Source organism: Macaca fascicularis, chromosome 4 (genome assembly GCF_037993035.2).
Source record: "Macaca fascicularis isolate 582-1 chromosome 4, T2T-MFA8v1.1".
NCBI lineage: Eukaryota > Metazoa > Chordata > Mammalia > Primates > Cercopithecidae > Macaca > Macaca fascicularis.
Genome location: NC_088378.1, coordinates 75,913,497 through 75,938,783, shown reverse-complemented (window position 1 = coordinate 75,938,783; position 25,287 = coordinate 75,913,497). Strand labels below are relative to the sequence as shown.

Here is a 25,287-nt window from a genome sequence, read left to right as displayed (position 1 = left end):
CGGGCACCTGTAATCCCAGCTACTTGTGAGGCTAAGGTGGGAGAATCGCTTGCACTTGGGAGGCGGAGGTTCAGTGAGCCTAGCTATGAGGTAGCACCACTGCGCTCCAGCTCAGGGGTGACAGAGCAAGACTCCATCTCAAAAGAAATAAAAATAAAAATACAAAAATAGCAAAGCATGGTGGTGCATGCCTGTAGTCCCAGCTACTCAGAAGGCTGAGGTGTGAAGATTGCTTCAGTCCTGGAGGTTGAGGCTGCAGTAAGCCATGATCACGCCACCACAATCTAGCCTGGGCAATAGAGTGAGACCCTATCTCAAAACAAAAACAAATTACAGCATATATATATATATATATAAATTTTTTTTTTGTACGATGAAATGAATATGCATACCCTAATTATACAACAAAGATTGAGGAACTTAAACTCCTCGATCACATAGTATCTTGACAAAACTTTTTATTCTTAGAATCCCTTGAAAGTAGCTATTAGATGAAATAACAAAAACTTCTGATCAAGGTTTTAGCCCTTTTTATTGACCTTCTTTTCCTCATGATTCTCTCTCAAAGGATAAATTATATATTTCTTATATTTGAAAACATCAGATATCTAAGCCACATTACTATAGTCCTCAGAAACAATTCATTTCTTCAGCTCTTCATGCACAGCTGGATTGGTGCAGGCATTAGCTTGGAGCTCTTCTGCTTCTCCCTTGAAAGCAAACTCAGCAGACATTGGGTGTTCCTGGACCCCGGATTTCACAGCATGAGCTGCATAGTTAAGGCTGGTATTTTCACTCCAATGCCAGTAACCTGAGAAGGGGTTATAGAGCATTCCTACCACTGTTTGAACTGACAGACCATCTGAAAAAAAAATCAGAAAGAGTAGATTTAATAAATATTTTCCTTCCAATTTCCAAGAGTTTCATGCAACTCTCTGCATTAAAAATGCTGAGAATACACTAAATGGATAGGAAAAGAAGAAGGACAAGAAGAAGAAAAAGGATTCCTAACTTAATCGGCAAATGTATTTTGTAACTAAGCACTAATCACAATTTAGTGCAGAACTTCAGTAAGTCGCAATTAGGACACATATTCCAAAGCAGTCTGCCTGGATTCAAATCCCAGCTCGGGTATCTATTATATGGTGACCATGGGCAAGCCACCTAACTTTCTAAATCTCAGTTTTCTTACATGTACAGAACTTGTATCACAGAACTGTTAGAATTAGATGAGCTATGTGTGTAAACTAGCACAATGCTTGGAGTTTGGTAGGTACTCAATAAATGTTAGCTGTCACTAAAAAATATGTGCCAACAGGAGATTGTCCCCATAATGCATCTTTAAAAGATTTTTTTCCTACTTTCTTTTCTTTCTTTTTTTTGTGTGTGTGTGAGACAGAGTTTCACTCTGTCACCCAGACTGGAGTGCAGTGGCACAATCTCGACTCACTGCAACCTCCATCTCCTGATTTCAAGTCTGCCTCAGACTCTCAAGTAGCTGGGATTACAGTCATGCGCCACCACACCTGGCTAACTTTCTTTCTTTCTTTCTTTTTTTTTTTGAGACGGAGTCTGGCTCTGTCGCCCAGGCTGGAGTGCAGTGGCCGGATCTCAGCTCACTGCAAGCTCCGCCTCCCGGGTTTACGCCATTCTCCTGCCTCAGCCTCCCGAGTAGCTGGGACTACAGGCGCCTGCCACGTCGCCCGGCTAGTTTTTTGTATTTTTAGTAGAGACGGGGTTTCAACTTGTTAGCCAGGATGGTCTCGATCTCCTGACCTCGTGATCCACCCATCTCGGCCTCCCAAAGTGCTGGGATTACAGGCTTGAGCCACGGCGCCCGGCCATCTTTTCGTATTTTTAGTAGAGACAGGGTTTTGCCACATTGGCCAGGCTGGTCTCGAACTCCTGACCTCAAATAATCTGCCTGCCTCGGCCTCCCAAAATGCTGGGATTACAGGCATGAGCCACTGCGCGTGGCCTTACTTTATTTTCAACAAAGTTACTCACAGAAATCTTTAGAATTTACTACATCGCTATATACTGATAGTATTCCAAGTAAAATCAAGTTTACTGATAGACTTACATGAAAAAAAAAACATAAGAAATATAGGAGTCTAAGTACTCAGTAGGAATACCAAATGCCAAATAAATGAACTGACAAGCACTATTACTCGCCCGGAATTCATCACATAAATCGAGAGCTCACTCTGTGTAAAGCACAGCTAGGCTTAGAGAGTGCAAAAAGGAGACATAGTCCTGCCTTCAAGTAGCTTATGGGCTATAAAAGGATGAAAAAAAAAACCTCCAAAATAACCATGAGGTCATGCTGTAAGTCATATAAAATACATAAAAAAGTGATACTGAAGTTCAAAATATATGTAACCGTGGTAGAATCAGGAAAAATAATATGTAAGATAAGCTGATACAAGTAGGGCTCAATAGGGCAGACCGAGAATGTGTAAATAACAGACATTTGTGTCTCTTTCTTAAACAAGTGAGAACTAAATAGCCAAAAAGTATTCATTGATCATCTGTTATCCGCTTGGCCCTGGGTTAGGGGGTGACAGGTAAAAGAGAAGTGGTATCTACTACTTAATCCTAACTTCAACGAGTTTATGACCTAATTGAGAAGATAAAACCAACATCCAAAAACATAGTGGCCTATTTTATTAAGTGCTAGGCTAAGTGTGTAATAATTACTGGCATATTAAAAGTTCAGTTAGGCCTGGAAAATTGGAAAAAATTCTCTTAATACTTACTTGATTCCAGAATGCTCTCTAGTGTTTCAGGTGAAACAAACTTCTCCCATGTATGAGTACCTTTTGGTACAATAGCTGCAATTTGCTCTGAAAAAACAATTCCCAAGGCATAGGAAAGCTGTGTTTTGTTGATTGTAGTAATGAATAAAGAACCACTGGGCTAAAAGAAATGAAATTATATAGAAGTAAAATGTAAAAGGTTAAGTGTATCAGTTAAGTAAAAGCTAAGTTTCCCCCTCCCTCCTCCTTTCTTCCAAATAATCTGAGTGCTGTTAAAATATATATGTATGAATAAAATATAATTCAGCAAAATAGCATTTTTTCTTCTCTTGGGAAGTTCACTATAAAAGGCATTTTAGATGTACTCGGTGAGTATATACAACAGTGCTTACAACTCTTAAGATCATACATAATTATGATTTATATTTATATATTCTTTTGTACATACCAAACACTTTACAATAAAAATGAGATCAGGCTGCTCTTCCTTGTTACATGTCCACATTCACATTCTAACATATGTTAAAACAGTTTTCATTGTAAGGGCTGAGCCTGTCTTAACTTGTTTGTTACAGCACAGAGCTATACATCTTGTGCAGGGAAGTACTACCATTAAGTGTTCTCTCACTAAAACATTAATGATTAGGTTTGAACATTTTTTGTTTTTATTTCATTTTTATAAAAAATATAAAGAGTGGCTGGCCATGGTGGCTTATACCTATATTCCCAGCACTTTGAGAGGCTAAGGTGGGCAGATCACTTGAGATCAGGAGTTTGAAACCAGCCTGGCCAACATGGTGATACCCCCATCTCTACTAAAAATATAAAAATAAGCTGGGCATGGTGGCAAGTGCCTGTATTCCCAGCTACTCAGGAGGCTGAGGCAGGAGAATCACTTGAACACAGGAGGTGGAGGTTGAAGTGATATATATTTATATAAAGAGAACAACATAAGCACTGGGATGAATGCAAAGGACTTATAGGACTATTCAGTGTGCCATTTTATTTTATTTTTGAGACGGAGTCTTGCTCTGTCACCAAGGGTAGAGTGCAGCGGCACAATCTCAGCTTACTGCCACCTCCGCCTCCCGGGTTCAAGTGATTCTCCTGCCTCAGCCTCCCAAGTAGCTGGGATTACAGGTGGCTGCCACCACGCCCGGTTAATGTTTGTATTTTTAGTAGAGACAGGGTTTCATCATCTTGGCTGGTCAGGCTGGTCCCGAACTCCTGCCCTCATGATCCACCTGCCTTGGCCTCCCAAAGTGCTGGGATTACAGGTGTGAGCCACTGCGCCTGGCCTCAGTCTGCCACTTTATAGTAAATGTATTTATGGTGTTTCCTATGTTGCCTCACAAATGGCAAGGATATTAATGTCCCCTCTCTCTTTTATACATTCTCATTAGCCTGATGGGGAAAAAATGTCAAAGATTCCCTCCAAAATAATTACATTACTATAGACATATAGAAAGAAAGACAGAAAGAAAGGAGACTTGGGAGAAAGAGATAATATATCTTAGATACCACTCTAAGCCAAAAATAAAAAAGACAAGAGGGGACCATGAAATACTGGAGTATGCCTTTAAATTAAAAACAAACATATCCTACACCATATTATCACACATTTTAACTTTCCTCTGTAAAGCTCCAGTATTCTAAAATATCTTTTTTTCCTTTAGTGGCATGATCATAGCTCACTGCGACTTCAAACTCTGAAATATCTTAAGAATCACTTATAGGCCAGGCATGGTGGCTCATGCCTATAATTCTAGTGCTGAGGCAGGAGGACAGCTTGAGACCAGGAGTTCAAGACAAGCCTGGTCAACATAGCGAGACCCCCATCTCTACAAAAAATGTATTTAAAAAAAACTGTCAGGTATGGTGCTGAGCACCTGTAGACATAGCTATTTGGGAGGCTGAGGCGGGAGGATCACTTGAGTCCAGGAGTTTGAGGTTATAGTGAGCTATGATGGTGCCACTGCACTCTAGCCTGGGTGACAGAGGAAGACCCTGTCTCTGGAAAAAAAAAAAAAAGTCACTTATGAATATCTAATCTGTGTTCTACAAACTCATGCTCTAAGGAAATGGTGGTAAGCAATAGTCATTTTCAAAACATAGGCTTTACACTGAAGCAAAAATTAGTTTTAAACCCTACAATGCCAGCATCCCTCATATGTGTCAAAGAACCTCCATTCATACACACTGACTGACATATAAAACAAGAACTAACAATCAATTAAGAAGTTTTATTTGGAAAATAAGAGATAAGCCTAGTAAAACTCTACTTAAGAGGAAACAAGGGCGAGGCACAGTAGCTCATGCCTGTAATCCTAGCACTTTGGGAGGCTGAAGCGGCAGGATCCCTTGAGCCCAGGATTTTGAGACCAGCCTGGGCAACATAGGGAGACCCTGTCTCTACAAAAAAGTAAAATATAAAATTAAAAATTAAAATTAGCTGGACATGGTGTCATGCACCTGTGGTCCCAGCTACTTGAAAGGCTGAGATGGGAGCATGGCTTGAGCCCAGGAAATGGCTGCAGTGAGCAGTGATCTTGCCAGGACACTCTAGCCTGGGTGACACAGTAAGACCTTGTCAAGAAAAAAGAGGAAACACCAAGAAACTGTCACGGATTGAAGAAGACTAAGGAGAAATGACAACTAAATACATGCAGGAATCTGGTTTGGATCCTGTAACAGCAAACTGATATTAGCAAAAAAAAAAAAAAAAAAAAATTTAACAAGCTCTGTAGTGCAGTTAATAAGTACAATGCTGATGTTAATTTCTTAGTTTTGAGAACGGTACCATGGGTTATACATAGGGCTAGAACTATAATGAGGTAAGTGAGGTTTCTAGGGCACAGAATTGAAACAGGCAACCCCTTTCAGGGTGTGCAAGTGCAGGGTCAGCACCTGAGAGGGGCTGTCTCCTGCAATTTCGTGCCCCAGGTGCCTCACTTGACTCATCCTAGTTCCTACCCTTATGATGTGAGATGTTAACCTAAGGGGAAGACAGGTGAAAGGCACACTGTACTATCTTTGCAATTTTGCTATAAATTTAAAATTACTTAAAAATAACATTTTTTTTTAAAAAAAGCTCTATTTCGATAAGAGCTAAGCATTTCATTCTTTTAGCTTTTGACTTTAGGTTGTCACCTCCTAAATATGTGAACAACAGAGTCAGTATAGTAATAATAATAATACTTCAGGGGGATTTATTAAAAGAAAACTTAGAACCACATTCAGAGAACGAAGTCTGTCGCAAATTATACTATATAAGCATAGTAAGTAGTGGAGAGAACCAAACTTGGAGTCAAATGGTCTGGCCTTAAGCCCCACTTACATGCCTAGTGACCTCTGACTTCTCACAAATCCTGAGTCCTCGTAGGTGAAAGGATATGATAACAATACCTGCCTCTCCTTCCTCACCTAGTTATAGGTAAGATCCAGTAAGATCATATTTATGAAATATTCTTTTATAAGCTGTAAACTATTATGCATTTACCCTGTACAGAATTACTTGTTATTTAAACTTATGATAATAATTATTTTTATTGATTTTTAAGTATTCACCCAAATCAATTTCTTTTTTTTTTTTTTTTTTTTTGAGAAAGAGTTTCACTCTTGTTGCCCAGGCACAATCTCAGCTCACTGCAACCTCTGCCTCCCAGGTTCAAGTGATTCTCCTGCCTCCGCCTCCCGAGAAGCTGGGATTACAGGCATGCGCCACTACACCCAGCTAACTTTGTATTTTTAGTAGACACAGGGTTTCTTCATGTTGGTCACGCTGGTCTCGAACTCCTGACCTCAGGTGATCCACCCGCCTCCGCCTCCCAAAGTGCTGGGATTACAGGTGTGAGCCACTATGCCTGGCCTCAAATCAATGTCTTATAATTGTCATTCAATATCTATTAAGTATTTAACCCTGACTACACCAATGGAAAAATACTGCTATAAGTGTATGGTTTTCCAGTGTTCAGCACCAATATTTTTCTTTTCTTTTTTTTTTTTTTTGGAGACAGGGTCTCACTTTGTTGCCCAGGCTGGAGTGCAGTGACGCAATTTCGTCTTACTGCAACCTCCACCTCCTAGGTTCAAGCGATTCTTGTGCCTCAGCCTCCTCAGTATCTGGGATTATAGGCGTGCACCAACATGTCCAGCTAACTTTTTCTATTTTTAGTAGAGACGGGGCTTCACCATGTTACCCAGGCTAATCTCGAACTCCTGGCCTCAAGTGATCTGCCCACCTTGGCCTCCCAAAGTCCTGGGATTACAGGCATAAGCCACCATATCCAACCAGCACTAACATTTTTCAAGATCCCTGGACATCCAATATACTAACAGGACACAGGAAGACCCTGGTAGTAAGGGAAAACCGAGGGGTAGACGAAATCTACAGCAGAGATGCTGTCCCCTTATCCAGGCTTCCTGGTTTCTTCTCTACTGTACCTTGCCTGCTGGACTGCTAATGCATTATGGACCATTTTATTGCTATAGATACATATACACACACTCAGAAGAAGAAACCAAGACATAAACTCCATAAGCCTTACTTTTAACACTTGACAGCAGCACTGTAAAAATGTTTCTAGATCAATCACATGTTCTACAACTTCAGAAGCTACCACAGCATCAAATGTTTCTGCAGTCTCTTCCACAATCTCTTCCAGGGAACACACTCTGTACTCTATTCTCTTATCCAGGACGGGATCAAATGATTTATGGCACTGTGCTGTTTTAATGTTCTCATCCACAGGATCGATTCCAATAACTGAAGCCCCAAGCCGCCCTAGAGGCTAATAGCATAAAAAGCTGTTACCCTCAGGAAGAAAATAGAACATATGTTAGCAATAAAAAGCTTATCAAAAATGAAACAAGATTAACCATGAGGTGATAAATACTGGACATCATTTATGGATACATGGAAATTCATATACATTTTCTCTAGTTTGTACACATTTGAAATTTTCCACAATCAAACACTTAAAGGTAAGAAGAACAATGAAAACAACAAAAAACTGATTAAAAAAAAAAAACTACTCGAAGACAGTGAAAAAAATTTTGTCTATGTACTCTAGATACATTTGCTTGCATATAGTACAGTATTAACATATTTAAAGTGCAATAAATGTAACAAGCCATTGAAAAAATTGCAATCATTTTTGAAATATTCAAATTTTCTAAAGAACAATCTTTTCTCAAAAGTTTTTTTTCTCTGACTAGAAATTTTTCATAACTAATTCTTCTCTCAGCTTTTGTATTTAGTCATTTCCCATGACATGCCCAAGTTTTTAAACACAGGTTGGCCAGGCACGGTGGCTCATGCCCATAATCCCAGCAGTTTGAGAGGCTGAGGTGGGTGGATTACCTGAGGTCAGGAGTTCAAGACCAGCCTGGCCAACATGGTGAAACCCTGTTTCTACTAAAAATTAGCCGGGCATGGTGGTGGGAGCCTGTAATCCCAGCTAGTCAGGAGGCTGAGGCAGGAGAATTGCTTGAAACTGGGAGGCAGAGGTTGCAGTGAGCTGAGATGGTGTCACTGCACTCCAACCTGGGCAACAACAGTCAAACTCTGCCTCAAAAAAAAAAAAAAAAAAAAAGATTAAAATCAATACTATGGATTTTTTTTTTTTTTTTTTTTTTTTTTGACAGAGTCTCTCTTTGTTGCCCAGGCTAGAGTGCAGTGGCGCGATCTCAGCTCACTGCAACCTCTGCCTCCCGGGTTCAAGCGATTCTCCTGCCTCAGCCTCCTGAGTAGCTGGGATTACAGGTGCCCGCTACCACGCCCAGCTAATCTTTGTATTTTTAGTAGAGACAGGGTTTCACCATGTTGGCCAGGCTGGTCTCGAACTCCTGACCTCAGGTGATCCACCCACCCCGGCCTCCCAACATGCATTTCTTTTTTTAATGAATAATATGATTTGTTGAAAGAATAAATGAGGCAGAAGTCTACTTCTTAATTTTTTTCCCCCAGTTAAAAATGGCAGGAAAGCTATCACTTACTTCAGTTAACAGCCCACCACCACAGCCAACGTCAAGAATCTTCATCCCAAACAAAGGTTTTCCTGGCTGGTGATTAGGAATTGTTTTCAGAAGATTGTCTCTTTTTTAAAAAATTCAAAACACACCAAAACAAATAATTAATTTTATCAATGAAAAGTCAAAAATGTATGCAGTTTCAAGGAACTATTAACCTCCATTTAAATACATTATTTATATTTTTGATAACTAGATCTTTCAACATTAAGCGACATTTAATTTATAAAACATTTTCAATAATAAAAAGCAGGAGGCTTAAAGGTCTGAAATAATCTAGTAGTAATTATGACTTAATTACTGTTCTAGTAATAATATAAGGAAAAATTTTTGAAATAATCTAGATTAACCTAATTTCAATTGCTTGAGATATCATGATACATGTTTTAACTTTGCTGTCAATACGTGCTAGACCCATTTCATGTCAGCAACAAATAGGTTATTTTACAGAGCTTAGAAAAAGCAGATGGGAGACCTAATTTTCAGAATCTGTCTATATTCCCTTTGAAATAAAATGTCTTTTAATCTTCTCGGTGAGTGGTGTTTTCATGTATGAGCATGTAAACTGGCATCTAAATCAAGTAAACTTACTTCTAAGATAATCACAGTAATACTTTACCTATACAAACATATGTATACACACATATACACACAAGTATATATACACCTAACAGTATTGTAAACTAAACATATATATATATAGAGAGAGGATTATGCATAAATTTTAATTATACTTATATTAAAATAAACATTATTCATAATGAGGATATCTTAAGATATCTTCTATTACCATTAAAATTAATTGAATTCTAAGAATAACATGGATAGTGGTTAAGTAGAGCATTCTGGAAAGTTATACAGAAAAGACCCATTTCAAACGAAGTCCGTTCCATTCTTTAAACAGCAGCTAAAATGACTCCTTTACATCATAATTTAGATCATACCACTTTCCTTTGATGGGTTCTAATTATGCTCAAAATAAAATCTAAACTTTTAACCATAGCTTGCACTGCCCTGGGTTATTATGTGTGATGTCTAGTTAAAGGTGTCTCAGCAGTTTGAATAGAGTAATTCTCAAACTTGGTATACATCAGAATCATGTAAAAAGTTTGCTTAAAATGGAGTTCTGATCCCTCCACAGAGCAGTAGGTCCCTGATGACACATGACAATTTGCATTTCTAATGAGTTCCTAGGGGAACTAATGTCACTGTCCAGGGCCTACACTTTGAGAACCAGTGTTCTAGCTTACAAAAATGACATTTCTGTTTTTCTTTGCTTTACGATTTGTTGTAGTGATCCACAAAGTCAGTGGTATTAAAGGACGCCAGTGTTTCTCTTTTTGCTACATTGATTCTGGATGAACCAACAAAAACCAACCAGGAAGTTCCTTGAGGGCAAAGTCTGAGTCAGATATTCTGTGTCTGTTACAGTGCTTTGCCCAAAATTGTTTGATGAATACATAAATGGACAGAAGAACAAATGAACAATTTCTTAAATGTAAGCCCTGATGAACTCTTGCCTTTTCTTAACTCCCACAGCAACCTATAAGTTCCTGAAGCACATAGATTATGTTTCATTCATCTTAGAGTCTTTTACAGTCTAGTCCCTGAGCTCTGTATGAGGTAAGTTCTCAAAAAAAATTGTTGAATCAAACTTTACCAGAACTGCCTAAGTCAGTTTAGCCACAGTAGGTCTGTAGTTATAAAATGGCCTTGGGCCAGGCATAGTGTCTCATGCCTGTAATCCTAGCACTTTGGAAGGCTGAGGCGGGTGGATCACCTGAGGTCAGGAGCTTGAGATCAGCCTGGCCAACATAGTGAAACCCTGTCTCTACGAAAAATACAAAAATTAGCTGGGCATGGTAGCAGATGCCTGTAATCCCAGCTACTCAGGAGGCTGAGGCAGGAGAATCGCTTGAATCCAGGAGGTGGAGGTTGCAGTGAGCCAAGATCGTGACATCGCACTCCTGCCTGGGTGACAAAAGCGAGAGTCCATCTTAAAAATAAATAAATAAATAAATAAATAAATAAATAAATAATAAAATAAAATAAAATGGCCTTGATGCCATAAGACCCTAGTTTGCTTTTATAAGAACTTAATTGTAATTAACTTGATAATGTACAAATAGGCTTCAACTTAAGCTATGAAAGCAGCCTAGACCTTGCATGATATTATTAAAAATTAATGGTTTCAAACAGTGGTAACTGAAAAGAATCTCCCTAATTTCCAAAGCAAACTTAATGTGCAGCATTTTTAACTAGGTATAAACTAAGAGAAAAAGGAATGTGAAATATGAATTCTTTAAAAGTTCCATTTAAAAAGACTTAGAGTTTCTGGAATGTTACCTAATAAATGGCACCCTCAGGTCATTCATGGAATGAAGAGGTGCATATATTCCTTGCTCATCCCACCATTTGTGAGCCAGGGCCAAGAAGGTTTTTACCTCACCGCTGTCGACAGTGGTTTGGGAAGTACTGTACAGTCTCGCCCAACGGTACCTAAGAGGTGAAAACAAAGAACCAGGCAAATACTGCTGTTTTGAAGAAATGTTTAACGTGGGATATATCATGTAGAAAGATAGTCTTATTTATAATTTATTATATTCTAAATCTGTATATTGCTCAATATTGATGCTTAAAACCAAGTTTTCTTATAATCACACTGCTTATAAATATATATATTCACAGATGAAACAAAATTACTTTCCAAGTAAGTTTCAATTCAAAACAGAACTTTATAAAACTTTGCCTTCTAATAATAATAATAATAATAATAATAGCTGGTTGGGTGTGGTGGCTCACATCTGTAATCCCAGCACTTTGGGAGGCCGAAAGGGGCAGATCAAGAGGTCAGGAGTCTGAGACCAGCCTGACCAACATGGTGAAACCCATCTCTACTAAAAATATAAAACTTAGCTGGGCATGATGGTGTGTACCTCTAATCCCAGCTACTCAGGAGGCTGAGGCAGGAGAATCGCTTGAATCCGGGAGGTGGAGATTGCAGCAAGCCGAGATTGCGCCACTGCACTCCAACATGGGCAACAGAGCGAGACTCTGTCTCAAAATAAATAAATAAATAAATAAATAAATAAATAAATGCTACCATTTATTGAGCACTTATTAAATTCCAGGTATTAAGAGTTCCACATATATTACCTCACTTAACCCTTCCAACAACTCTAAAAGTGGGTACTATTATTATCTCTATTTTACAGATAAGAAAAGGGAGGCTCAGAGAGATTAAGTAAATGGTGGGGCCGGGATTTGAACACAGGTACCTCCATCTTCTCTGCTCCATTTCTCCTGCCACAATTCTAACCCAAGCACCCATCATCTCTTGCCTGAACTATTGTCCTAGCTTTCTAACTGGGAGCTGCTTCCTACTTCATCCCTTTCCAATCTGTTCTCCATGATGCATCTAGAGTGATTGTTCCAAAATACAAATCTGATTGTTATTTTCCTGAATAAAATGCTTCCATATCTTCCCAGTGCCATTAGAAAAAAGACCAAAATTCCTTAGCATAGTTTACAAAGTTCTGAATTATTTAGTGCTCAGTTTCCTCCCTTTCCAAACTCGCTTCCTTCTATTCTCCTCACCCTTCCCACTCCAGCCACATAGCTCCTTTTTCAGTTCTTTGGACTGGTCATGCACGCTGTTTCCTCAGGTACTTCACATAGGTTAGTTGTTCCCTCTGCCTGGAACATTCTTCCCACCTCCTTCCTTTCCTCTCCCAAACGCCTAATTAATTCCTTCTCATCCTTCAGATCTTAGTTTCAATTAAATGTTATCTAAGAATCTTCCCTGATCTGCTGCTCATGGTGGCTCACATCTGTAATCCCAGCATTTTGGGAGGCTGAGGCAGGTGGATCACCTGAGGTCAGGAGTTCCAGATTAGCCTGGCAAACATGGTGAAACCCTGTAGCCAGGCGTGGTGGCAGGTGCCTGTAATCTCAGCTACTTGGGAGGCTGAGGCATGAGAATTGCTTGAACCAGGGAGGTGGAGGCTACAGTGAGCTGAGATAATGCCACTACACTCCAGCCTGGGTGAAAGAGCAAGACTCTGTCTCAAACAAACAAACAAAAAAATCTTCCCTGATCCTCAAAACTGGGTCATGTTCCCCTCATCCCCCTATCCCCCTATTTTAACTCCTATACCACTTTGTACTTCTTCATGGGGCTGTGTGATTATCTGATCGATCATGCCTGTCTTCCACTAGACCACAAGCACTATGAAGGCAAGGCATGGACTGTCTTCCTTACCATTTTATTCTTAGTGACTAGTACAGTTCCTGGAACACGGTGCTCAGGAAGCACTTGGTAAATGAATAATCTGAAGGGAAAAGCCCAGAAAAGTATATAATTTGCCTAAAATTTTATTTAATTAAATGGAATCAAACAGGAATAATGTGGGATTAGACACTACACTGACTTCCATTTAGTAGTATATAGTATAGAAAAATCTTTCAAAGGGCTGCTCGGGTAAAAGATAATAAGGATGTTAACTTAGAAAAAGTAATGCCATTCACATTTTTATTACGTTTTTTTAGCCACATAATGAGAGCATATTCTATATTCATTACTTTTTTTTCTTTTGAGATTCAAATGTCATTCCTCTTTAATATTATCTTAGGAATATTAGCCCCCTTGTCCATGCTTCATGCAAAGCCTCAGTAATCAAGGACTAATTTACAATAGATAACAGTAGGTGATTGCTCATTTGACTAAGAATGATTTCATATAAACCCAATCTCAAAGGGGCTCATTTACAAGAAGGAGGAACAAGCACTTAGAAAACAGAGTTCAAGGCTAGGCACGGTGGCTCATGCCTGTAATCCCAGCACTTTGGGAGGCTGAGGCGGGTGGATCACTTGAGATCAGGAGTTCAAGACCAGCCTAGCCAACATGGTGAAACTCCTTCTCTACTAAAAATACAAAATTAGCCGGGTGTGGTGGCACATGCCTCTAATCCCAGCTACTCAGGAGGCTGAGGCAGGAGAACTGCTTGAACCTGGAAGGCGGAGGTTGCAGTGAGCTGAGATTGCGCCATTGCACTCTAGCCTGGGCAACAAGAGTGAGACTCTGTCTCAAAAAAAACAAAAAAAACAAAAAAAAAAACAAAATTAGCTGGCTGTGGTGGCAGGCGCCTGTAATCCCATTGACTTGGGAGGCTGAGGCAGGAGACTCGCTTGAACCTGGGAGGCGGAGGTTGCAGTGAGCCAAGATCGCGCCATTTCACTCCAGCCTGGGCAACAAGAGCGAGACTCTGTCTCAAAAAAAAAAAAAAATTAGCTGGCCGTGGTGGCAGGCGCCTGTAATCCCATTGACTCGGGAGGCTGAGGCAGGAGAAACGCTTGAAGCCGGGAGGTGGAGGTTGCAGTGAGCTGAGATCGCACCATTGTACTCCAGCCTGGGCAATAGGAGTGAAACTCCGCCTCAAAAACAAACAAACAAACAGAGTTCAAGTATTAATGCTATACAATATTTTCACAAGGTTAAAAGTTGGCTTATAAAATACAAATATAGAAAGATATTACTTTCATTCAATTTTACTACCTTAGCCACCTTATCATATTTATGCAGCACCCAAATCATTTATGATTTCTAAAAATTTTAAAATACTATATTAGGTATTGTAAGTAATATTTATGATTTTAATCACTGCATTGTTTGTGTCTTGTCATAAGGACATTATAAGGAAATAAAAATTCTTCTCTAAGTAATAGTCTTATATTGAAAACAAAAGCTATCTCTGAATCTGAATGAAGGTTATTTATTGCCTGTATACTATATTATTCTATTACCATTTCTGTGGGTTTGAAACTCCCCAAATTTAAAAATTATTAGAAAATAAATTAGTTGAGACTACTTAAATAAACACAAGCTACTTTAATCAAACCACATGAACTATTACATACTGACTGGGTTTATTAAAGATAATACTAAAAACCTATTGCAAATAATTACGTGAATATTTGCCACGGTAATAATAAACTCACCTGAAACTCTTTATTCTGTTCAGACAGGAAAAGGTCGTCCTGTAGGATTTGAACCACATGGTTCTGTATTCATTGAAAACCCCTGGTTTAATCTGTAGTATCCAACTGAGCTGGTTCTTCACATAAACTGGAAAAAAAAAAAAAATTAAATATCTAGAGAAAAGCATTGCACAGCAAGAATCCCTCATATGCATGTAATTGAAGATTTTATTTTATTTTATTATTTATTTTGTTTTAGAGTCTTGCTCTGCCACCCAGGTTGGAGTGTAATGGCACAATCACGGCTTACTGCAGCCTCCACCTCCTGGGCTCAAGCAATCCTCCCACCTCAGCTTCCCAAGTAGTGGGGACTACAGGCACATGCCACCATGCCCAGCTAACTTTGTTGTTATTGTCATTGTTGAGATGGGGTCTCCCTATGTTGCTCAGGCTGGTCTGAAACTCCTGGGCTCAAGGGATACTCCTGCCTCAGCCTCCCAAAGTGCTGGGATTCACCGGGCCTGGACAAAATTTTATTTTATATGGTAATGCTATGTTACATTACAATTGATAAACAAAGGGTTTTAGTTTGTTTTTTACTTAAGATTTTACCTAAAAAGTAAAATAAAAGTTTTACATTCTACTATCTAACTCTAACCCAGATATTTCTAAAATTATTAGCCAAAACAAGTAATGCATATGTTTATAAAGTTTTTCATGCCATTAGTTTTTACATCTACATTATGTACATAAAATGACAGGAATGATATTCAAATATAAAATGTTATGTTTTAAACTAGGATAATATTAATTCTGAAATTGTCAAAATTAGTTCAAATTCTGTCAATTCCATATTAGCTACATGAAATGAATTTTTACATATTTACATTTTTACATTAGCTACATGAAATGAATTTTTACAAATGAATTTTACATATTTTACATTTTTACAACACTCTTTACAGAGGAAAAAAAAGTATGTGTATATATAACCTAAAATAAACATTCACCCATTCTATATGCTCAACTTACACAGGGGCCTACTTTATGAGCCAGTAGCTGTGTTGCAGAACACTCAGTTGTTCAATAAACATTCAGACAAAGTAGACTTTAGAGCAAAGAAAGTACCAGAAACAAAGAGGGGCATTACATCACAATAAAAGGGATAATCCACCAAGAAGAAAAAGCAATACTGTATGCACCAGCAAGGCACAGTGGCTCATGCTTGTAATGCCAGCGCTTTGGGAGGCTGAGGCAAGCAGATCATCTGATGTCATGAGTTCAAGACCAGCTGGTCAACATGGTGAAACACCATCTCTACCAAAAAATACAAAAATTAGCCAGGCGTGGTGGCATGTGCCTGTATCCCAGCTACCCGGGAGGCTGAGGCAGGAGAATCACAGGAACCCGGGAGGCAGAGGCTGCAGTGAGCTGAGATCAAGCCACTGTACTCCAGCCTGGGCAATGGAGCAAGACTCTGTCTTGAAAAAACTATGTACACCACAAACAACAGAATTTCAAAACACATAAAGACTCATAGAAATGAAATGAGAAATAAACAAATCCACAATTGTAAGTTGGAGACTTCAACACTCCTGTCTCAGTAATTGATAGAACCACTGGATAGAAAACCAGCAGGGATAAAGAAGAACTGAACAAGACCATTATTCAATACAATCTACTTAAAATGTGTAAAACACTTCCCCCAAACAACAAAATACACATTCTTTCAAGCATGCATGGAACATTCATAAAGATAGACCATGTCCTGAGACACAAAACAAATCTTCACAACTTTAAGTGAGATCACACAAACTATATTTTTGACTGTAATAGGATCAAATAAATAATAGAACAATAACAGTAAAAAGCAAAACACTTGGGAATTAAACAACATACTTCTAAACAATCCATAAGTCAAAGACAAGTCTCAGGGATATTTTGAAAATTGAAGTAAATGAAAATAAATATACTACATATAAAAATTGGTGGATATAACTAAAGGAGTACTGAGAGGGCAATTTCTATCACTAAAATTGTCGTATTGAAAAGGAAGAAAGGGCCAGGCGTGGTGGCTCACACCTGTAATCCCAGCACTTTGGGCACTTTGGTAGGCCGAGGCAAGCAGATCACATGAGGTCAGGAGTTCAAGACCAGTCTGGCCAACATAGTAAAACCCTGTCTCTACTAAAAATACAAAAATTAGCCGGGAATGGTGGTACACACCTGTAGTCCCAGCTACCTGGGAGGCTGAGACAGAAGAATCGCTTGAACCTGGGAGATGGAGGTTGCAGTGAGCCAAGATTGTGTCACTGCACTCCAACCTGGGTAATGGAGTAAGACTCTGTCTCAAAAAAAAAAAAGAAAAGAAAAGAAAAAAGAAAAGTAAGAAAGGCCTCAAATCAACAATCTAAGTTTCCACCTCAAGAACTAGAAAAAGGAGAGCAAAATAAACATAAAGCAAGAAAGCGGAAATCAGAAAATGATAAAAATAGAAATCAGCCAGATGAGGGGGCTCATATCTATAAACCCAGAGCTTTGGGAGGCCATGGCAATTGATCACTTGAGGTCAGGAGCTCGAGACCAGGCTGGTCAACATGATGAAAGTCTATCTCTGCTAAAAATACAAAAATTAGCCAGACATGGTGGCACATGCCTGTAATCCCAGTGACTCTGGAGACTGAGGCACAAGAATCTCTTGAACCCGGGAGGCAGAGGTTGCAGTGAGCCGAGATGGTGCCTCTGCATTCCAGCCTGGGTGACAGAGTGAGACTCTGTGCCAATAAATAAATAAATAAATAAATAAATAAATAAATAAAAATGAAAATCAATGACATTGAAAACAAAACAAAGCCATAGAAAATACATCGAATCTGAAATTAATTCACTGCAAAAATCAATAAAATTGATAAGCCTACAGCAAAGCTGACAAAGAAAAGATGTAAATCACCAACATCAAGAAATAAAGAAAGGATATTACTATAGACCTCCAGACATTAAAAGGTTGACAAGAGAATACTACAAATAACTCTACACTCAGAAGTTCTACAATTTAGACAAAATGGACTAATTCTATAAAAACACAAACTACCAAAATTCATATAGGATAAAATAGAGAGCCTGAATAACTGATAACTACTAAAGAAATTGGATTCATAGTTAGAAACCTGAAAAACAAATCTCCAGTCTTGGATGGCTTCGCTGGTGAATTCTACTAAACACTTAAAGAGATAACAACCAATTCTACTTAATCTCTTAAAAAAATAGAAGGGTAAGGAATACTGCCCAGGCCATTTTATGAAGTCAACATTACTCTGATACAAAAATCAAAGAGTACAGCAAAGACTACAGACCAATTCGTCTCAGGAACAGACATAAAAATTCTTAGCAAATATTAGCACAATATAATTCAGCAACATATAAATAGAACAATACAGCACAACCACGTGAGATTTATTCCAGGTATGCAACACACAATATAATTCAGCAACATATAAATAGAACAATACAGCACAACCACGTGAGATTTATTCCAGGTATGCAACACTAGTTCAACATTTAAAAAATCAGTTAATATAATCGACCATATTAACAAAAAAAAAAAAAGTAACACACCAGGCGGGGCGGCTCACACCTGTAGTTCCAGCACTTTGGGAGGCTGAAGAGTCAAGATTGTTTGAGCCCAGGAGTTCGAGACAAGTCTGGGCAACCTAGTGAGACCCTATCTCTACAGAAAAACTTTAAAAATTAGCCAGGTATAGTGGTGTGCATCCATGGTCCTTGCTACTGAGGAGATTGAGATGGGAAGACTGTTTGAGCCTGGGAGGCAGAGGCTGCAGTGAGCCATGATTGTACCACTGCACTCCAGCCTGGGAGACAGAGCAATACTGTCTCAAAAAACAAACAAGTGAAAACCAAAAACCAAAACAAAACAAATACCAAACATAATCATGTTGATTGATACGAAGTATTTAACAAAATCCATATCCATTACGATTAAAAACTTTTGGCAAACTAAGAATGAAAGGGAAATTATTTTACAAAACAGCTATAAAAACCTATAGCTCATGTAGTACTTAATAGTGAAAGACTCAGCCCTTTCCCCCTAAAATCAGAAACAAGGTAAACACATCCATTCTCACTACTCTTATTCAACATAGTACTGAAAGTCTTATTCAGTGCAATTAGGCAAGAAAAGGAAAGAAAAGGTATACAGAATGTTAAGGAAGAAATTAAACTGTCCCTATTGTCTATATAGAAAATCCTAAGAAATCTTTAAAAGGCTCCTGGAACTAATAAGTGAATTCAGAAAGGTCAAAGATTAAAGGCCAGGCGTGGTGGCTCACACCTGTAATCCCAGCACTTTGGGAGGCTGAGCTGGGCGGATCACCTGAGGTCGGGAGTTCGAGACCAGCCTGACCAACATGGAGAAACCCTGTCTCTACTAAAAATACCAAATGAGCTGGGCATAGTGGTGCATGCCTGTAATCCCAGCTACTCGGGAGGCTGAGGCAGGACAATTGCTTGAACCCAGGAGGCGGAGGTTGTGGTGAGTAGAGGTTGCGCCATTGCACTCCAGCCTGGGCAAGAAGAGCAAAACTCTGTCTCAAAAAAAAAAAGAAAGGTCAAAGATTACAAAGGTAACACAAAAATCAGTCTTGTTTCTATATATTAACAGTGAACAAGTGGAAGGCAAAATTCAAAATGTAAAATGCCTTATCATTTTAAATCATTCCAAAAAAATTTTCATTGTTGCATAAATCAAAAACATGTACAGAATCTATATGCTTAAAATTACACAACACTGATGAAATAAATCAAAGAATAAACGTGAGACATATTGGAAAATTCAACATAGTAAAAACATCAGTTTTCCCCAAACTGACCTATACATTTAATACAATTCCTATCAAAATCTCAATAGCCTTTTTTTTTTCGGTAGACACAGACATACTGACTTTAAAATTGATATAGAAAGGCAAAATAGGCCAGGCGTGGTGGCTCATGCCTGTAATCCCAGCACTTTGGGAGGTTGAGGCAGGTGGATCACTTGAGGTTAGGAGGTTGAGACTAGTCTGGCCAACATGGTGAAACCCCGTCTCTACTAAAAATAAAAAAATTAGCCAGGCGTGGTGGTGGGCACCTGTAATATGAGCTACTCAGGGGGCTGAGGCAGGAGAATTGCTTGAACCCAGGAGGCAGAGGTTGCAGTGAGCTGAGATCGCACCATTACACTCTAGTATGGGTGACAAGAGCGAAACTCCGTCTCAAAAACTAAATAAGTAAATAAACAAAAAACTTACGTATACACGCACACACACACACACATCCTCACTCTCTCCCACAATGAGTGCATGTACTGGTGGCATAAACCAAATAAGGTCTGTAGTGGAGTCAATTAATTATACTAAAGTTGATTTCCTGGCTTCAACAACGTGCTATGGATGGTATCACCAAGGAACTGGGTGAATAGTATATGGAAATTCTCTCTGTGTGTTTGGGGTTCTTGTTTTGTTTTGTTTTGTTTTTTGGGGGAACAGGGTCTCACTCTGTCGCCCAAATGGGACTGAAGAGGCATGATCTCAGCTCACTGCAATCTCCGCCTCCCAGTTTCAAGTGATTCTCCCACCTCAGCCTCCCAAGAAACTGGGACTATAGGTGCACACGCCACCATGCCTGGCTAACTTTTTGTATTTTTAGTAGACACAGGCTTTTACCATGTTGGCCAGCCTGATCTCAAACTCTTGACTTCAAGTGATCCGCCTGCCTCGGCCTCCCAAAGTGTTGGGATTACAGGCATGAGCCACCGCACCCAGCCTCTCTGTGCTATTTTTGCCATTTCTTGTGTCTGAAATTATTTCAAAATCAAAAATTTTAAAAAATCAGAAAGTACAAAAGGGTACAGTACAAAGTATCTTTCCTACTCCTGACTGTAGCTATCTAGTTTCTCTCCCTACAAACAACCAATCTTACTAGATTTGTATGTAAGATTCCAGAGGCATTTTATACATACACAATCATTTTAAAGTATCAGTTTCTCATTTTATATAAAATGTAGCATAATACACTCATTCTTCTGAATGTTTTTCCACACCTACCAACATATCTTGGAAATTATTTCATATTTTTTAAAAGGCTACGTGCTAATTCATTGTGTGGCTATACTATTTATTTAAGGAGTTCCCTAATGATGGGCATTTGGGTAATTATCAACACTATGAGATTAGGGCCGGGTGAGCACCTGTAGTCCCAGTTACTCGAGAGGCTGGGGCACAAGAATCACTTGAACCTGGGAGGTGGATATTGCAGTGGGCGAGCTCACGCCACTGCACTCCAGCCTGGGCAAAAGAGTGAGACTCCGTCTCAAAATAACAACAACAACAACTAGAGATTAAATGACATAGGTTTTTTTCATTTCATATGTGTTTCAGAGTCCCTGTAGGTAAAATTTCAAGAATGATGTCAAAGGGTATGTGCATTTGTAAATCTGTAATTGCCACTAAATAGATGTTGAACCAATTTACAATCCTTTGGGTAATATATGAGAGTGCCTCATGTTGGTTTTCCCACACTGTCACCCATACAATGTGTTAACCTTTTTTTTTTTTTTTTTTTTTTTTTTTTTTTTTTTTTTTGAGACAGAGTCTCAGTCGCCGAGGCTGGAGTGCAGGGGCGCGATCTTGGCTCACTGTAAGCTCCACCTCCCGGGTTCACGCTATTCTCCTGCCTCAGCCTCCCGAGTAGCTAGGACTACGGGCACCTGCCACCACACCCGGCTAATTTTTTGTATTTTTAGTAGAGACGGGGTTTCACCGTGTTAGCCAGGATGGTCTCAATCTCCTGACCTTGTGATCTACCCGCCTTGACCTCCCAAAGTGCTGGCCTGAGCCACAGCACCCAGCCTATGTTAAACATTTTTATGTTTGCTAATCAAATACATGAAAATGATATCTTAGTGTAGTTTTAATTAGTTTTTGTTTTTGAGACAGGGTCTCACTCTGTCACCTGGGCTGGAGTGCAGTGGCACAACCTCTGCTCACTACAACCTCCGCCAACGTCGCCCAAGCAATCCTCCCACCTCAGCCTCCCGAGTAGCTGGGACTATAAACTTGGGCCCCCATGCCCAGCTAATGTAGTTTCAATCTATCATGAGTGAGGTTAAGCATCTTTTCTTAAGTTTAATGGTCATTTATATTTCACATTTTGTCTTTTTGTAGTCTCTGCACACTTCTCTCCTGAGCTTATATTTATTTGGTTTTATTTTTTAATCAGCCCTTCACAGTCCATCCCAAATCCATTACAATGTTCTTTTTTAATAAAGTTCATGTGTCTAGGCTTTTGCTCATTTTATTTATTTATTTATTTACTTATTTACTTACTTATGAAACAGGGTCCAGCTGTGTTGCCCAGGCTGGAGTGCAGTGGTGCGTTCATGACTCACTGTAGCCTCTACCTCCCGGGCTCAAGTCATCCTCCTACCTCAGCCTATTCAGTAGCGAAGTCCACAGGAGCACACCACCATGCCCAGCTAAATTTTGTATTTTTCTTTTTTTTTTTTGTAGAGACAGGGTTTTGCTATGCTGCCCAGGGTGGTTTCAAACTCCTCAGCTCAAGTGATCCACCTGCCTCGGCCTCCCAAAGTGCTGGGATTAAAGGTGCTCCGCTTGGCTTTTGTTCATTTTATTTCCTTTTCCACCAACTCTATCTGGACTACCTTTTAAGACCCAGTTCAAATATCACCTGCTATATGACTTTAGGTAGATAGATGAAATATTATTAAAGAATAAAGTTTAACTATATAAACTGTGATACATAGATAAGGACATATAAGGTATTACTATTATGAAACTAAGCCTTAGAAATTTTAACAATATCTGCCTTCTACAGACAGAAAACCCCTGATCTCTCTCTTACCTCCTCTATTTCTGGAAAATGAATCCCTAAGTTATCAGTATTGCTACAATTCTCAAGAGGTTTAAAAACCACCTTAGACCAGATGCAGTGGCTCGATGCCTGTAATCCAAACACATTGGGAGACCAAGGTGGGTGGACCGCTTGAGCCCAGGAATTCAAGGCCAGCCTAGACAATGTGGTGAAACACCTTCTCTACTAAAAATATAAAAATTAGCCGTGCATTGTGGTGCCTGCTTGTAGTTCCAGCTACTTGGGAGGCTGAGGTGGGAGGACCGATTGAGCCAGGGAGGCCAAGGCTGCCATGAACTGTGGTCATGCCACTGCATTCTAGCCTGGGGTACAGAGCAAGACCTTGTCTCAAAAAAATAATTAATTAATCTAAAAAGTAAAAATAAAAACAACTCTACCATCTGACCACAACTGAAAGAGAGTAATTGAGTTTGTATTTAAACAGAATGCTACCAATTCCTTCTCTACCTTGAATCTGTGATCATCCTGGTATTTGAGATTTTAAAGGAATGGGAAAAGGTTTTTTTCATTTTATTTATTGAAAAGTCATTTATTCAGCACCCACCAGGCACCATGCTGATGGTGAATAAAACAGGTAACAGACTTTTACCCTGCCAATATTTTATTTCCAGCAATCATAATTTATTGTCTGGATTACTCTAAGGTCTTCCTGGGCCTAGACTTGCCTGCTTCCGTCCCACTTTCTATGTAGACAGCTGTGAAGACAGCTATATAGACAGCTGCCAAGTGTTATTTCCTAAACATAAATCTGCTCATGTTGCTTCTTCAGTAATTTCCACTGTCCACAGGATAGTGTACCTCAGGAGGTGTGCCTGGCCTTTCATGAATGTGTCATGGACAAAAAGGCCTCTTGCCTCATCCCTTGCCACCCCCTGCCTTTACCTCCGGCCCTCCACCTACAAATTTTACTTTTCAAGGAACATTTTGTGGTTACTCACAAACTTTCTCACAGATTCTCAAGCCGGTCCTTTCCCCTTTCCAACTGCTTTTTTTTTTTCTTTTGAGACAGAGTCTTACTCTGTTGCTTAGGCTGGAGTGCAATGGCGTGATCTTGGCTTACTGCAACCTCTGCCTCCCAGGTTCAAGCGATTTTCCTGCCTCAGCCTCCCGAGTAGCTGGGATCACAAGCGCCCACTGCCACGCCCGGCTAATTTTGTATTTTTAGTAGAGATGGGGTTTCGCCATGTTGGCCAGGCTGGTCTCGAACACCTGACCTCAAGTGAGCTGCCTGCCTTGGCCAACTGCTTCTAAAACTGACCACCTCCTTCAGGATTTCGCTAAATATCCCATTCAAGAAGTTTCCTTGATCCCAATTATGGATTACAGGCTCCTTCTATGTTCACCCCTCAAAAACTGGAACTAGGTTTACTGTATCTTTTCTAAATTTTTGATTATAAAAGACACATACATTTACTAAAAAAAAGTTCATTAAAAGCAAAGCATATAAAGGATAAAATGACAGAAAATCACCTACTCTACCACAGGCAATCACTGCAAAATTTCTCTATATATCTCCACCTATAACTCCAAGTTCATTATCCATACTGATTTGTAACTTTTCTTTGTTTTTGGCTTCTTCCAGGAAACAATGAAACTTTACTTTCTTAACACTATATCTTATTATTTTTCCATGTGGATACAAATAGATTTAAATCATTTTTATTGGCTGCACTATTTTTCCACTGTATGACAGTACCAGCTAATAACCTTTATTAATGGGCGGTTAGATTCTCCATTTTTTTGTTCATTATATCCTGATCTTAGGTCTATCCTAACATTTTTAAAGAGATCCTTGCGGCGTCATTCATTTCTAAATTCCCAGTGCTCATAACAGTGTCTGGCATACAGTATTTGTTAAGAGTTCCATGTAAAAGATGAGCTTGTTTCTACTTAACACTGAGAGTTCGAAAATCAGACTGTCTACAAGCACCGAGCAGTGCGTTATTTTCTTGATTTCATTTGCAAATGCAGTCTGTTGAATTAACCTATTAATCAAAAAGTAGTACAGCTGCCTTAAATTCTTTCTGAAAAAACAGCAAGCTTTGTGCAAACAAAACACAGATACAAAGCTATGCATAACTACGAGGCGCGAGTTACTCCTGCCCCGACAAAGGAAAGATGCATGACCTTCAAGACCGCAGCACACGCAGAGTGGGTCTACGGCTCCTGGGGCAAGGAGCTCAGCCACCAGACACCCGCGGCCTGCGCTTTTCCAGACAGGACCACTGGTACTGAGTTCTTTACCCCGACGTCCGCCAAGGGGACTATGCCAGGTTTACAACGGAGAAAGCTGGGACCAGGGCCAAGCCTCAGGTTTCGCGCTGACCCCTCGCGAGCTCCAGCTACAACCCACCGCCCCACCCCCAGCGCATGCGCAGAGCTGCGAGCCCTCGCAATGGACTGCATGCGAGGGACCTCCGCACACACTCACCCGAGGAAATTAGAGGACGTACAGCTTTTGTATTACGGCCTCCAGGCCCCAGCACTCTTAAAAACCAACCCCCCGAGGAGCCCAGCTTACCGCCGCCCCACATTGCGACAAACGATCCCACCTCTTTTCCGGTCCCTCTCGAAAAAA

At 39.6% G+C, this 25,287-nt stretch overlaps 1 protein-coding gene across 5 annotated transcripts; it reads right to left on the bottom strand.

Moving 5' to 3' along the window:
* Positions 1–513: 513 nt before the first annotated feature.
* On the bottom strand, positions 514–25,287 carry COQ3 (coenzyme Q3, methyltransferase). 5 transcript variants are annotated; one of them, XM_045391260.2, is made up of 7 exons: positions 25,262–25,287; positions 14,787–14,913; positions 11,136–11,288; positions 8,757–8,856; positions 7,307–7,549; positions 2,760–2,919; positions 514–862 (listed from the first exon to the last, which is right to left on the bottom strand). In XM_045391260.2, the coding sequence occupies exons 2-7, from the start codon at positions 14,843–14,845 to the stop codon at positions 642–644; spliced, it is 936 nt and encodes a 311-aa protein (XP_045247195.2). In that variant the 5' UTR covers positions 14,846–14,913; positions 25,262–25,287; the 3' UTR covers positions 514–641. The 5 variants fall into 5 exon arrangements, with proteins under 5 accessions (XP_045247195.2, XP_005552352.3, XP_005552354.3 ...); XM_005552295.3 differs by having other exon boundaries at positions 25,141–25,270; XM_005552297.4 differs by having other exon boundaries at positions 25,231–25,270.

What these genes read in the sequence shown, in the direction of transcription:
- COQ3 (XM_005552295.3), bottom strand. Translation starts at nt 25,243, where the DNA reads ATGTGGGGCGGCGGTAAGCTGGGCTCCTCGGGGGGTTGGTTTTTAAGA. An exon ending in ACGTCCTCTAATTTCCTCGG is followed by an intron (nt 14,914 to 25,140) that starts GTGAGTGTGTGC and finishes TTTTTTTTCCAG; the next exon opens with TTTATGTGAAGAACCAGCTC. An exon ending in GTGGTGGGCTGTTAACTGAA is followed by an intron (nt 7,550 to 8,756) that starts GTAAGTGATAGC and finishes TTATGCTATTAG; the next exon opens with CCTCTAGGGCGGCTTGGGGC.